The sequence below is a fragment of the Rhinolophus sinicus genome, linkage group LG13 (assembly GCF_036562045.2).
Source record: "Rhinolophus sinicus isolate RSC01 linkage group LG13, ASM3656204v1, whole genome shotgun sequence".
In the NCBI taxonomy this organism is placed as follows: Eukaryota; Metazoa; Chordata; class Mammalia; order Chiroptera; family Rhinolophidae; genus Rhinolophus; species Rhinolophus sinicus.
In genome coordinates, this window is record NC_133762.1 from 34,934,841 (window position 1) to 34,951,029 (window position 16,189).

The 16,189-nt window shown below is 42.9% G+C and overlaps 1 protein-coding gene across 4 annotated transcripts in view; it reads right to left on the minus strand.

Moving 5' to 3' along the window:
• The window catches only part of RPN2 (ribophorin II), a 53,510-nt gene that overhangs the window by 5,456 nt on the left and 31,865 nt on the right, over window positions 1-16,189 (minus strand). For all 4 annotated transcript variants that reach the window (XM_074318126.1, XM_074318125.1, XM_019750214.2 and 1 more), the window contains exons 10-15: window positions 11,157-11,248; window positions 9,414-9,528; window positions 6,662-6,856; window positions 4,939-5,025; window positions 2,844-2,939; window positions 1,393-1,468 (exon numbers count right to left, since the gene is read on the minus strand). In XM_074318126.1, coding sequence (XP_074174227.1) covers window positions 1,393-1,468; window positions 2,844-2,939; window positions 4,939-5,025; window positions 6,662-6,856; window positions 9,414-9,528; window positions 11,157-11,248 — 661 coding nt within the window. The remainder of the gene's footprint in view (window positions 1-1,392; window positions 1,469-2,843; window positions 2,940-4,938; window positions 5,026-6,661; window positions 6,857-9,413; window positions 9,529-11,156; window positions 11,249-16,189) is intronic.

Below are 16,189 nucleotides of genomic sequence, written 5' to 3' on the forward strand. Positions count from 1 at the left end.
AGGGCACAGCTCACAGTGGCCCATGCGGGAATTGAACCAGCCACGTTAGCGCTACCAGCACCACGCTCTAACCTATTGACCTAACCGGCCATCCCAGTAGTTTTGTTTTTAAACATTACTGTCATATATTTGGGACTCATTTTATTTTTCAAATTCTGAATGAAAGCACCTAGGATTAAATAAATAATTTCTTTTTTATTAAAAAAATGTTAAGAATAATTTGCCACTGTGACTCGGAAGGAAGCAAGGAGGACCGAGGAAGAAAGCTTAATGAAAAGGGCTCAGGCGTGGGTATTGAGAGCCTGGGGTTCTGGCCTTCGTCAGGGAGAGGCTTTCTGGAAAGGCTCTGCCCTTCCAGCCACTTACTTTCTCTGAGCCTAAATTCTCTCACCTGTCAAACATGGATCGTAATTCCTGCCCTGATCACCACCCCCATCAGGTTTGCGATGAGAATCAAATGAGAGAATGTGCACGAAAAGCACTCTGCCAAGAAAAGTCATGGCTCTAAACAAATTTATATTCAGGTTTTGTTCTCAGCCTGACCCAGGAGAGCTATCACTCAAATCCAGGAACTGGGCAGGAGAGAAAGGTCATCCCGTCAATTTTGCCCAGAAGGATGACGGATGAACTATAGCGGGGGTTCTTAACCATTTTTGAGGTCATGGACCACTGTGGGAATCGGATCCAAGTTACGGACTCTCTCTTTGCCCAGGAAAATACAGATACACACTTGCCTAGAATTTCAACGGATTCATCTGTGGGCCCCTCCAGGAGCCACACACTCTAGACACAAGAGGGTGACTTCTGAAAGAGTCAAAGAAATTAGAAAAGAATTTTGGAGTCTTAGTGAAATGTAAGGCACCACACGGACTGATCCAATAGTGTCGGAAGTCTCTGGAATGCTGACTTGTGAATGTACTGTCTTGTTACGTTTAGGTCCTAAACATAACAGGACAGCATGTCTGACTGTGGAATGGACGGTTCTCTATTACCGTCCAGACACAGCCGCCAGCGTATGTGAAGATCGATACAGTGGGGAAAGATAACCTTTGGAAGCTGCATTAATGCTCTTCATCCAGGAAGATGGTGCAATGTAAAGATACGATAAGTGAGTAATCTCTGGAAATGAACAGAGCTATTAAATGAGGGTAAATGGCCTGCCAACAGCAGCCTAGTACAATGAAACACAATATAATGACAGCTGTTCTAAGCTGATGGCCCAAACAGGTTTATCATCATATTAACTGTCCTACAAGGCCAGGAGGAAGAGGGAAATGTTATACTATTAAGTCATTACAGTTAATAGGTTGTGGGTCTACTTAACAGGGCTTTGGCGTGGGCAGGCTAAATGTCAGAGGAGGTTAAGTGGAATTAGCAGCCTGGGGCGCTTACCCGCATGTCCCAGGTGAAAGATAATCGTGCTAGGAGCAAAAGTGAAGTTGGAGACATTGGCACCAATCCGAATCCACTAAACGATGGGGAGAAATAAATTAAAAAGACATTAGAACTTGAAAGGGAGGCAACACATGGCATGTCAATGCTAATCCAACGAAGAGCCTTAAGGGCTTAGAAGTTCACACATACTTGAAGGACAGGGAATTTTTCCAAGTGACAACTACCCTATTTAAAGTCCTCGGGAAAAACTGTTCTCTTTTTTTCTTTAGAAAGGCATTCCTTCCAACATCGGCTCTCCAATGTGCTTGGGTAACTCAAACTTGAACATCATTTTTAATGACAACACACTTTTCTATTTTGAAACAGGTGAACCCATGAAGCTGAAAGGTCAGAAACTGCATTTATGATGAAGTAATGGGCACCCTTGCAAGTTTCTCTAAGTATTGGTAAAATAAACCTCCCGGCAGCTGGTTGGATAAATGCTCTTGCTGTGGGTTCCACGCCTTTGGAAATTCTGGTCACTCAGATATGATAACAGATGCCCATACCCTAGGGTCTGGTTTCTGAAAGCTCGTGGCATGCTTTTCAGATTTAGATTCACCCATAATTCCTTTATTAAAATGAATGAATGAATTAGGAACACAGGCAACTTTCCAAAAGTAAGATCTAATGAATTTCCATCCAGTTCTCAAAATCCTCTCGAGTTTGAGGATATGCATCTGTTTATAATTTTTGAAAAGAGACAAAGAAAAAAATGAGTTGGTAAAAAAGTATTTCAAATTGTACTTCAAAGTATAAAAGGTAAAAATTTCCTTCCTCTGTACTCCATAAAAAGTCCTCCTCCGAGGTGACCGACACTAGAGGAGGACGCCTTTTTAAGGTTTTTACACAAAGGTGATCATACTAAACATACTATCCTTCCCCTGACCTTCTTCACTCAATAAGACACCGTGGTAATCTTGTCATTTCAGCACATAAATCTATCCATTCCTTTAATAAGCTGCATATTATTCCATAGCATGGATGTACCATAACTTATGTACCACTTGCTTTAGAGGACTTGAGGTGGTTCACGGTTTTGTGCTCCGAACAGGGCTGAAGTGCAGGGCCTCCGTACCCATGTCGCTGGCAGCAGCAGGTCTTGTGTTTTTCACACTTGACCTCCTCTGAACACCCCCGCAGAGCGTCCCAGTACATACACTTGCATCATTTTTAATGGCTATTAGGTACTTTCTCATGCCCCTTGTTAACGGAGCGGTGATTCAGCTGCTCCCTCTTAGTGGGGAATTCTAGTTGTCCCACAAGTTTGTGACCACTGGTTCAGGTCACAGCTGCTGGACCCCTTTGGAGCTGTGCTGAGGCCAGAGCACAAAGCCTCCTTTGGAATGGCTACATCTGCTGAGTCTGGCGCCAGCCACACGCTGCCCATGCTAATTACAGCTACTCACCAGAGCAAAGAGCAGGAGCAGGGGCGAGAGGATCAGGGCGGTGAATGTATTGGACACCACGGTGGGGGGCCTCTTCTCAGGCTCCCGGAACAGGTGCTGCCAAAAGAAGTCACCAAGAATATTTAAGAACGTGCCCTTCCCAGCGGGGACTGCCATGTATACCCGGGACCAAAATGCCAATGACAGTCAAGACGAAATGACTCCCAGAGGCTAAAACCCCCTGGCAATGAATGGCCCTGTGGCCTTTTGCCTCTTCTCATGCTGGTTTCTGATCCCCAAGGTCTCCTTCCAAAGACACTACACCAGTCCCAGCTCACCACCTGGCCAGCCCTCTTTGTCCTGGAGAATGCAACCCATCAAGTGGCATTTGCCTAGTATCAAAGAGGGTGCCCAGGTATACGGATGGCTTGGGTGACACATCCAAGGTAGGTCTCTGGATTTCATAATGCCTCTGGGTTTCCAGGGTGGCACTATTGCAGGTTGCTACCCGCACTTAAGTTAGCTAACTGGTGCTAACCTCACCCTCTTTTAAAATTTAACAGTCTCACAGTATGGACAGTTCTACCCATAACTCACTGCACCCCACCTCCCACCGCCTCCAGGACAGAAGGAAGCCCTAAGTAAACTTTCTCCCTTACTTGCTCTGCCTGATTTCCAGAACTGAACCAGAAAGCTGGGCAAGCATTTTGTTGCTATTTCTTTGTTTTTTTTCTGCTGAACAATTCTACATGATGATATTTGGGAAGCTCATCTAGATGGTGTCACCTAGCAGAGCAGTGATGGACTGAGAGTCCAGAGACCTCTATTTGGGCCCAAACTGATATATATTGGCTGTGCGTCCAGGGGCAAGTTGCTTTAGCAACTCTGCCTCAGTTTCTTGCTGGAAAACTGGGGGTGGGACGGAGATGACAGCCCTAATAGGCTTGTGAGGATATTTTAAGGACCAAATGAAACACGGTACTTGACTACACTTTGTAAGCTGTAACACATGCAAATTTAACATTTTTCACTTTCCTCCAATGTATAAACTTGTGGCTGTCTCTCCTGCTCGCAATGTCCAGCCAACCCAGCTCCATGACGAGGCAGCCCCACGTGTGACTTCTTTTCCTCAAATTTTCACCTCAGCTCCTCTTTGCTGTCACTGCCATTAAATGATTTCTAACATCGTGGCAACTGCTGCCACTGATACCACCCTACGAATCAGCCAACACCCTTCAGCATCATGGTTTATCGCCTCTCCTATATAACCATTTTACATTCTTAATGTTCTATCAACGTTAGGAGGAGTTACAAGACACAATCCTACTGCTCCACCCTCTGGGCCCTCGTCCTTTTTTCAGTGGTGAAATTGGAGTAAGGAGTCTGCTTGGAACACTTCACCACATTAATGCATCCGTAGGGGTCCACGTGATGACAGTGTGATCATCTCTCTCGATCGCACAATAGTCCACTGAGTGGATCCTCCTGTTTGCTTAACCAGGGCTCAAACTGTTTGACAATGATTGTGCTTATTTTGTAAAGTGCTTTAGAAACTTTTCAAAGCCTTTCTTTCCTTATCCATGATCTATTTTAAGCCTCACCACAGTCCTGTGGGCTTGGATAGACAGGGATGGCTAATATTTGTGTGCAGGGAAGGTGAATCCTAGGAGAGAGAAAGGACTTGCCTCGGGGAGGAAAGCCCAGGTCTCCCACTTGAGTTTTCCACCTGTCGGCCCCATCAGCCCTGACTTATGCAGGAGCAGAGAGGAAGAATGCCCAACCCAGCTTTGCTGTAGCTGTCAAGCAGTGATCTCAGCGCTGAATCCCCTGGATGTTTAGGAAAAACAGACTCAGGCTCTGATACAATCTCCAATTATCTGCTTTCTGGGAGCTGGCCACTGGGCTCTTTGGGGCTGTTTTTTCAGCTGTAGGTAGGATAGGACTGATATTTGCTTTGCCTAATTCACAGGGTGGTAAGGACCAAACTCTACAACATCATTTAAACAAGTTACAGCAGGAACCAGAGCCACCGGCCAGGGGTCTGCTGCCCTCTCTCACTGCTGCCCCATTTCACAGTTCTGCTCTGGGTTTAGTGGAGAAACCCTTTGAAATATACCTGAATTTCCTGTTTGGGGGTGAAAAGGTTCTTGGACAGGACAGTTGATGGAACATCTTCTTCAGGAAACTTGATGACCACATCAGCCTGAAAAAATAAGGACAGTTTTTTCTTTTTGTTTTTTTAAGGAGGGCGCAGCTCACAGTGGCCCATGTGGGGATCAAACCTGCAACGATGGTGTTATTAGCATCACACTCTAACCAACTACCCACATAGGGACAGTTTTTAAAGGCACAGGGGCAGAGAAGGGGGTGAGACTCATCAGCAGGATAGCACTCCCTAACTCACATCCAGGACTATCACTGAAAAAAGCTCCAAGCAGTCCAATCACTTCTGATCCATTAGTTGACAAATTCAGGCAGTAAAAATTTCAAGAACAAAATAAGTATTTGTTGAAAATGATTTTTAGAGCAAGAGTTCCAATTCTCTACTGGTCTGGTAAGCCCCACAGAGCTGCTTAATACAAAAACCTCAGCGGGAACTCAGGCTGTTACAGCCGCAATCAGAAAATGCTCGGTGTCCCTGGGAAGTGTGATTTAGTCAACAGAAAAAAGGAACTGAAAATGTGCTCTCATACAAAAAGCAGCCCTAAGTTCAGGAGAAGAAAAGGAGCTTTGAATACAACACAAGAAATGCAGCTGCTCCTTTGTCTCGCAAAGGGGGCCAACCACCATTCAAGGCCTGCAATTTGGCCTCTGCTACCTTTCCAACCTCATCGCCTACTGCTCCTGACCAGCTTCAGGTGCTCCAGCAAAATGGATCCACTCACATCGCACGGAAAGCACCTCGAGCTTTTCTGTAGGCTGTTCCCCAAGTGATCATCCCACAGCTCCACACACTATTCTGAAAAACCCTTGCAATTCTTCAGCCCCTAGCTCAAATGCCATGTCTTTTACGAAGTTTTCTCTCATCACACCAATCAAAAGTGAGCTACATACTGTTTCCCTGATAATAAGACCTAGCTGGGCAATCAGCTCTAATGCGTCTTTTTGAGCAGAAATTAATGTAAAACCCAGTCGTATAGTATAGCATAGTATATAAGACCTGGTATTATATCAATTATATTATATTAATTATATTATATTATTATTATATAAGACCCGGTCTTATATTAGATTATAAGACCGGGTCTTATATTAATTTTTGCTCCAAAAGACGCAATAGAGCTGATTGTACGGCTCTTATTTTCGGGGAAACACGGTAGGAGAAAAGTACTATGGAAACTAACATGCTATGAAATTGCTGGTTATTAGTTTATTAACATTTTGCATATTCTACAACTCACTGTCCCACACCATCCAGAAATGTTACTGGAATTCAAATCTTACCCTCACCCCAGTCCCACACCATATCTCAAAGACCAGGGCTTTTATCTCTCACACCTACGTACCCCCCCCGCCCCCATAGTGCTTTGGTGTAACATCATAACCTCCTTCCACTGTACCGTTACACAAATTTGCTAGAACACACGAGGGCAAATGTATACTTCATTCATTTACTTGATCACTATTTATTCAGCACCTAGTATGTGCCAAGCCATGTGCATGCCCCTGAGACCACTAATGCGACAGCACACAGGCCCTCGCCTCCGTGCGTACTTACTGCCCTGTGGGTGGCACAGGCAAGGCTAGGCTAAAGAGCCCCAGCCCCTGCAAAGGAGCTGACTGTGTCTGACTGTGGCACAGCCACACTGGCCTGGGTCAAGGAACATTTAGGCACATACCACATTCCAAAGAATCGGGTTCTTCAAAGTGGCATCTCCAATGATCAAGTAAAGAGTGTAGGTGCCGGACGCAGAGTCAAATTCGATCTTTCTCTCGGAAGTATCCAGTTCAAACTTGTACACATTCTTGCTGTCTGGCTCAGCAACAAACACCACTTCTTGGCCAGTCTTCTGGTTATGGAGTCGGACAAATGTCTGGAGGGACCAATAACACAACCTTTCAGCTGATAATTTCAAAACTCCCTCTGGGCCCAATATTGAATCAATGAGGCAGCAGACTATTGGCTCTTCTGGCACAGTGGGAGATCTGGGATGTGCCCGACCTGCCCGAGAGAGCAGGAGTGGCCATTCCACTCTGGTTGCTAGCTCAGAAAACAGAGAGAATCTTTTGCTACCATAAGAAATTTAACATAGGGATCCAGCCAATTCTCAACTACTTGGAGGCTGAATGCCCAGTTTGTGGATGATTTAAGCCCTTGCTGTTGCTGCAATTTCTTCTTCCTGCCAGCCTTTTGGCCACTTCGCTGCCCAATTAACTTCTTCACTAGAGGGTGAAAAGAAGGGAAATGAGGTGGAACTGTAAAAGGTCCATTTTCAATTTCCTAGTGCCTCCAGCTAAAGATTTAGTAGAGGAGGCTTGGGATTGATAGCAGAGCAGCGTTCTAATCGAGCAGAGAAGCCTGGTGTCACTGAGAGAGCCCAGGCTCTGGAGACAGTTTTGGTTTCACTACTTATTAGCTGAGCAGAGCAGGTTATTTAACCTCCTTGTGCTTTGATTTCTTGATCTTTAAGATAAAAAGATTAACGTCTACATATGGTGCCTCTGTGTGAAGATTCCCGATAATGTATGCAAAGCATTTAGTGCAGGACCGGGAATATGTTAGCTAGTCAACAAACAGTAGCTGATATTATTATTAATATGAAACCAATCTAATTATCTTATCCGCTCAATGGTATAAGCAACTAAGGTTTCTGAAATTGGTAGTTACTAAACAGTCATAGGGATGTAAAGTACAGCATGCGGAATATAGTCAATAATATTGTAATAACTATGTATGGTGTCAGGTGGGTCTAGATTTATCAGGGCGATCATTTCGTAAGTTATATAAATGTCTAATCACTATGTTATACACGTGAAGCTAATATAATATTGTATGCCAACTGTAATTGAAAAATAAAAAATAATTTTAAAAAATCCTAAGGTTTCTGTGCACATTAGAACCACAGCAAAACATAATATCCACTCAGAGCTTCTCTTTCAAAATAAAGAATTCACCAAGGCAGGTAGACTGGTTCCATTTTACAGATCAGAAGGCATGTGGATTAAATGAGTCACATGGTCACACAGCTAGTACTGAATCCACAGAAAAAATACAAATCTCATTTGTTACTCTACACCTGGGCAACCAAGAACCACGATCCAAGTATTTAGGGACAAGGGCCCAGAGATGAGAAGCGTCCCGACCACAGCAGGCAAGGCCACGAATCAGATTTGGAGCCTGGGTGCGTGATCTTCGTTTGGTCACAGCCAAGCATAGGCAGCAGCCTGTCTCATCTGCAAAATGCCATCTCTACCTGGGAGGTCTCTAAGCCATGGATTCCAAAATAGAATCCTGGAGAACACAAGTAGCCACTGAAAGTGACATTTCCTCTCTAACTCTCCCTGCCCTAACCCTAATCTCACCAGTTTAGTCTCATAATTTCTTTTCTTTGTAGTCTTTCTTCCTTTGGGCTGTTTGGTTGGCGAATGGCCTTCTAAGTATGAGCTGGGACACGCTAAGAGGCTGAGGGGCTTTAGTGTGGTTAGCCTTGGACCTGACCAAGTGCACTGACCCAGCTCCCTGGAACTTGGGGGTGGAGGAGAAACAGCAATGGAGAAGTGGTGGGAAGGTGGCCCTGGGGCAGCTGCTCTGGGGCCTGGGCACAAGTGCAGCACCTGAAGCAACAAGAAGCAGGAAGCAAAAGGTTTCCAAGCAAATCACTCACCTTAGTGGTCTGCTCTGAAGCTGCCCCTTGCCATGGTCACAAGTCTGTTAGTTCTTTCTAAAGCATCACTACAAAACACTTAAACCGAGGCCAAGAGGGCCTACATTCTTTCCTGCCTTTAAGCATTCACAGTATTCATCTGAATTTCCCTTTACAGTATAACCGGGCTGGGGCAGGGCGGAGAGCAGTTTTTCTCCATCAAGGGGGATGACAGAGGTGGAGGAGGTGCCTGAGATGACAAGGGACCACACCAGGTTCGGGTGTGAAAATCTTTTAAATAATAATTATCAATACTTTATATATGGGAGGGGGGAATGAAGCCTACTGATACCATAATACGAAGTAGGCACAAGGTAAAAAGGGTTATTTTTCAGATTCCCACATACAGAAAATCTGCTTTGGCCAGAAGGAAAACATGCTTTGGGGCCCGCTGCCTAGGTTTTCCTTTTTTCGAAATTATTGTAATATACATATATATCATTTTTCACAAGGAAAAAAGGCCTCAATTAAGTGCTAATCTCCCTTAAATATATCTTCTCAATACCAGCTAATCTTTAAAAAAAACAAAACCATGTATTCCAGATTTAGGGTTATAACCACTGTGAGAGAGAGCAGAGTGTCCTGTGTGAGGGGGAAAATCAGGGTTCAGAGTGAAGATCTGAAAGCAAGAATTCACAATGTTCTGTAGTCAGTGTTAGACACACATAACAACTCTCGTGTACATTAATGTTTCACGCCAAGAGAACTGTCTGGGCTTTGTGCTGACCTGGTGAGGGGTGAGTTCGGCACCAGTGTTCACATCTACCAGCTGGAAGAACAAAGCAAAGTTCTGGTGGCTGTCTGCGATGAATGTGCCCTTGGCCTTGGCTGGGTAGGTCACCCTGAAAGAGACATTTATACAGTGAATCTGCAGAGAGGATCTGCAAATATCTAAGCATGGAGTGAAGAATACAAACTTCATCTCACTGCCTAATCCTCCCTCTCCCGTAGTAACACTTTCTGTTCTGGACAGACGTGGAGAATTAATTGTCTGTGGCCTGAGAGCAAACTGGACTGATGAAGCCAGGACTGAGAAAAACACAGAATACATTTTTATCAGGGTCTGGGGAAAATCTTAGTACAGATACTCCAGGCTCTCACTTCAAGGACTTAAGGATATCAACTCGACCAAGCCAGGCACCAGTGGGGTTCACGTGTCCCACTGCAGACACAGGGGGATGGGAGAGCTGGGCTGGCAAAACCACAAGGAGAAATAACCAAAGGATTGATGTCCGCAGCATATGTGAGCAAGGTTGGGAGACAAGAGGGTAGGAGATGCAAAGGAAACAAGGGGACTTACAGTGTTTTTTTTTTTCTTTTTTAATACTGTATTTTTTTCCTGGACTCTTTCAATGTATTTTTCTGCCTGAAATTGGGTTTTAAAAAGTCATTTTCTCAAAAGGCAGACTTGATGAGAGAACTGTTCTTTTCACAGCTATTTCCTGGGATTTTAGGTTAAGATGGCCCAGGGGTAAACAAACTAAATGGTTCTAGAGCTCATACTTGGATATATTTTATACTTAGGCTTTATATTTACTTATGAGTAACACCAACACTTCATCTATACAGAACAGTAAACTTCGCAAAGCACTCTCACAGACATTATTTCAGTGGATTCCCAACAGTGCGCTCATCTCCAGTCACTATGAAAATATCCAAGCCAGAGGCAGAAGGGCCAGCCTTTTCACAGGACTTAAAAGGAGTGAATGTTTCACTTCTAGGCTCTGGATAACATCCCCTGTCTTCAAATAGACCAAAGAGGGTTCATTTACTTTCTCTGGTATCTACAGCAACCCCAGTTGAGTAAAGTTGGGGTATGACGATATCCAGAAGTATAGGTAGGCCCCCCAAAATAAGAATTTGGGAGCCGGCTGACAAGTGGGCTTCATACAGTGTTCTGGCACAACTCTTATCAGTTGCTAATGGCTACTTAGAAGGTCGTGTTAAAAAAAAAAATCTGAGTTCAGCAGGAAAACTGCTATGACTGATCAGGGATGCCTTCCACGGACTTGAGAAAGGGACACGTGGCCTAATGCTAGGCCTGCCATCTCCGTTCTAAGGACCTATGAGGCGTCCAACTCTTTTCAGACCCACTGTGGGCCAAAGAGAATTGCCATGAGGCCGCTCAAAGCAAATTCCGGGCTGTGAAGACAGAGAGATTACACCAGAATATAAATTACTACACTGCTTCCTCATTGAGAAAGTTTTGATAAGGTGCTTGGTGACACAGCTGACTGACCTGCAGGCAGTATTTATCTCACCTGGTAACACAGTTTGCTCAAGGACTGACCACTGGTATAGACAACCCCCGAATCTGCCTGGATGCCAAGCAGCACCCCCGCTGCCATGCCAGGGGAACTACAGCCTCTTTAATTCCGAGTGCAAGCTGGATCACTGCTGACACAGAAATGACATCGGTAGGGGCTCAGCTCAAGGCTGGCGCCCCCGGCGCAGGAAGCATCCCACCTACCGGGTGGTTTTGGGCGCAATGCTCTGATCCTTGTCCACAGTGGAGAGATCGACATTTGTGATGCCAACTTCAGTGGAGATCTTAACTCTGAGCTACAAACACACAAGAAAACTGTCAAGTCAAGTGGTGGGTATGCCGGGAATACACACATCCAAATTTTTCTCTTAAAGGTTGATGAAAACATCCTAGGCCAGGAAGGAGTCTTCAATGATTTTAGTAAAACTGACCCAGCCCGGTCAGTTTTGTCATCTCTCCCCTCCTGAAAACTAAAAGCAACACTGTATTTCTTATTCCTTCTTCAGCTTTGGTTGGATAGTACATACTTAAAAAGAAAAAAGAAAAAAAAAAGTGGATCTTTTCATGTGTCCTTTAAAATAAATAAGGGGAAAAACATCCATACGCAGTAACCTTCAAATAATTTAAATCCACAAGTACTAAATTCTAATGACAGCTAATGTTTTTTTTATTGAGTGTTTACTATGTGAAAGACAGACTTTATAAAGACTATCTCATTTAATTCCCACAAGAACTCTGTAAGGCAGTGCTATTTAGGATGAGGAAATGAAAGATTACAGAGAGGAAGCCAGTGGCTCAAGTTTAGATCGTTAGTAAGTGCCGGAGCCAGGACTCAAGCTCAGACATTCTGACTCAGAGTCCACGTCTTTAGGCAGCTTGCTCTCCAGCTGCCCAGCAGCACCTACTCTGTGCCAAGCTGACTAAGTCTGCTCACGAAGACCTAAGAAGCTATGGCAGTCATCTGTACTGTTCACCAAGTACTTCTGGTTCTCCGTCTGAGTATGTGCTAGAACTGTACTTCCCTGCCCACCTGGAGTCAGGTGTGGCCAATGAAATGAGAGCAGACATGAAGGGTATCACTTCCAAGTGGAAGGAAGCTTTTAAGAGTCAGAGTGTGATTCTTTTTCCTTGGACACGGACACAGTCAATGGGCAGAGTGAGAGGCATGGATCCTGAGTAAGGACAGACAACCTGAAACACAGCTTCCAGGTGACACACTTAAGATACCCAGTGAGGGCAGAAAAGAAACTCGTTTTAAGCCACTGAGATTTGGAGTTTTTATAAGTATAAACCAGTCCAAACTTGACTTACAGTGTTTGAATTCCATACATTCCTTATAAACATTTTCACAAAGAGAAGCTAGTCACTGCCAGTAAGTACATTTTAAAAAAATTAGACTAAAATAAGTGTAAAATCCCAAAAGAGCAGAAAACATGCTAAAAGTCTATTAAATGGGAAATTTTTTTACTTAAAATCTAAATTTGAATGTGCAGATTATGCAAACCCAAGGCACTTTTAATGTGCAAACATCTGTGAGACTTCCAAATATTTGATAAGCTTGAAGGTAATACTTAAGGAAATCCTTGCTAAATCCACTGGTTTATAGTCTAAGTCAGGATCGAGGAATAGAGATAGAGGGCTGGGCAAATAACTGAAGGACAGCTTTGGCATTTTTCTAAAATGTACTATCAAGGTATGACAGCCTCAAATCAAGGGCAAAGAAGAAAAATTAAAAAGGGGTAAAGATAGCTATCAAGTAATTTCTTTTCACAGCCTTCTCCTCTGTCTCCAAAATAATTATTTTGTGACAACAGCCTCAATTATCAGGTTGAATAGGGGTGTTCTGCTTTGCTTAAAAACAAAACAACTTGAATGTACAAGATTTATAATCAGAAGCTGTAAGGATACGATTCTCTCTTATTTTTGAATACACAGCCACCTATTGGCAAAATTATATTTAGTATCATTGCTTGTCATTGAGTTTAGGCAACTGGCTGAATTATGGTGGTGGGGGAGGGGGAAAGTCAGCCTTCAAGTTGAATAAACTCCCAAGGACAGAGCTGAGAGCCTCTCCATTGGCTCTTTGGGCTCCCTGCTGAGCAAACAGCTTCACAGCTCATACAGGGCTTAGAACCAGAGCAAGCTTTGCTACATATAAAGCTCAACCCAGAGAGGCACTGACACCACTTCAATTTGAAGAAAAACTCGAATAGCAGGTTCAAGCAAAGAAATAGCTAAAGAGCTTTGGTCAGGCTACTGACTTTTGGCAAGACACCCCACTGAGACCACTTTCCCTACACCCACTGGGGCACCTACGTACAGGGAATATACAGAGATGGCAAGATGTACTTCCTGTCCTAAAGGGAAGCACATAAGCAAAGTTAAATGATAAGAAACCAGGCTGCTGCTTTAAAGGAGGGATGTACAATGTGCTACAGAAGCACAGGAGGGCTGTGACCCAACTTGACCTGCGGGGATCCCTTGGTTGGGGAGTGGGACATGTGTAGCCGGAAGGCGTAGGCAGTCCTCCCGTTTGGGGAGGGGTAGCAGGTTAGCAATATTCCATGCTATAAAAAACATTTGTCTTCACAGTTCGTTCATTCTTCTGCAATCTTCATCAACATTAACCAGATAATTTTAATTTCCCTCTTTACTTCTGTAACTCATTCTCTTAAGGATTCATTTAATTTGTAAATGTGATCTGGAAATCATGGCCCCATCTAAATATCCATAAACAGGAGGCTAGTTAAATAAATAATGGTACATGTGCACCATGAATTACTATGGAGCAATTAAAAAGAACAAAGTAGGTGTCTGCAGACAGATATGAAGATATTCCCTCCTACTTTTGAATACACAGCCATGAATATTTAACATCACTGCTTGTCAAGTGTGTGTGTGTGTGTGTGTGTGTCTGTGTGTGTGTCCTCAAGAAGTCCACCAAGTTGAATAGACCCCCAAGGGGAAATCTAGAAGCCTCTTCTTTGTGACAAAAGCAAAGGAAGCAAAGAATACAATTGCTATAGACAGATCCCCTTTGTCTAAATAAGGCTATGCATACATTCATTGATATTATGCATCCTTCTTTTTTCTTAAAGTGCACACAGTTAATTGTTAGTGATGGATTCCCTCTGAGGAAAGGAACTGAATTGAAGGATGCAGAGAGAAGGCTCTTATATTTCATTACATATCTTTTTGTATCTTGCATTTCTTTTTTAACTATAATTTTACTCCTATTTTTTTTTCAAAATAGGGATTATCTGAGCAATGAGATTGTGTGCCATATACTTCCTTCTTTATAAATACTTTTGTATTAAAAAGTACCACTCAATAAATGATTTTAAAAATAATTGCTTTCCCTCTCAGCAGATGGATATATACAAACAGACGTTTAAAGACTTGTGTAAGGCTCCTCATTGTATCCTGATTATAGCGATAAGGAAGCCATCAACTTTCAGGTTTTTACTTAGAATCTTGACTATAAACTTGCAACAATAACGTGGTCACAATAATAAGGCCTGCTAATCAAGATTCAATTGTGCATTTGTTCTAAAAACACCATAAGCATTCCCAGACAATACAGACACATGGAAGGACAAAAGAGCAAACTGCAGTGAACTCACGCCCCTTTGGGTTTGCTCTCAGCCCTAATTTTAAAGGGCCCCCTAAGCTGGGAAACACTATAGGGCTGTTCTTAAATAGGGAACAGTTTAAAACAAGTCCTTCTGCTCCTAAAATTTTACTACGAATGAGCCTCTCTAAACATTTAAAAGAAAAGCATTTTTATGCTACTCTTTTAAAGCAAATTGAGAAATATAAAAATCATTGTAATTTTTTTCAAAACCCTGCTGTAAAGAGTTCGAAATAGGATCCCGTTGGTTAGCGGCATCTTCCTTTAAAAAAACACTGCAAGATTAGTTTTTATAGTAGAGAAGGGACTTGTTTAGCCACTTTAAATGCAGCTAAGCCTGTTTTACAGTGAAGCGTGCTATTCCTTTTTTGGCCTGTGCTGCATGCCACGTACACCTCAAAAAATGTTTTAACACCAGGAAATGCAGTCTTTTGGCTGAGTAATAACCCCCCTGTTTAGCTCATTACTGCCAAAAATGATGGTACATTAAGGGCAATTAATGCTAAAGACAGCTTCTAAAACCCATGCTTCCCCTGACAGTAAGTCCAATGTCAATGAGGGCTATTACAGGCCTTCCACAGCAGACCACTGTGAATGCACGCTGACCAAGGTCAAACATCTCTCAGGAGAGTAAACAGGGCCTGCTGACCCGCTCTGAAGTGCTAAGTGTGACTAGGACTGAAATTACAAAGTGAAGTTGCATATGTGACAGAGGTCAGGGGACGCATGCACTGTGTAAGGCTCCTCAATGTATCCCGATTCTACCATTTGTGTAAACACACACACATAAAGCTCTAACGTAATGGAGAGAGGAGATTTTATAATGTTTACTCCATCACTGGGAAGAAAAAGGACGGCAATGGCCTCAATGGGGGCTTATTATCATTGCACGAATAACAACTATTAAGTACAAAATAGCAGAAACGGCTGATTTTTCCAACAACCACAGAAACACTTGGACAAACACCAGGTTTGATGTTTGCACAGAAAGCCAAGTTGTTACAGTAATCAAGACAGGGTATAAGGATAAAAACACAGACAAATGAAACAGAATTGCAAGTCTAGAAATTAACCCTTACATTTATGGGCAACTGATTTTTGGCAAGGACGCCAAGACAATCCAACAGGGAAAGAACAGTCTTTTCAACAACTGGTGCTGGGACAACCAGTTGTCCACATGCAAAAGAAGGATGTCAGACCCCTACCTCACACTGTATACAAAAACTCAAAATGGGTCAGAAACCTAAGTCTAAGAGCTAAAACTATAAATTCCTTACAAGAAAACATAGGAGGAAATCTTCATACCCTTGGATTATGTAGTGGTTACTTAGATATAACAAAGCATAAGCAATGAAAGAAAAATAAAGAAACTGAACTTCATCAAAATTAAAACCCTTCGTGCTTCAAAAGAAAACAAGGGACAAAAAGAACCTACAGACTAGGAGAAAATATTTGCAAATCATGTATCTCATATGGAACTTGTACCCAGATTATATAAAGAATTCTTATAACTCAAGAACATAAAAAAACAAAACATGTAATTAGAAAAATTGGGAAAAAATAAAAAGACCAAAAAAAATTTAATGGGAAAAAGATCTAAATAGAC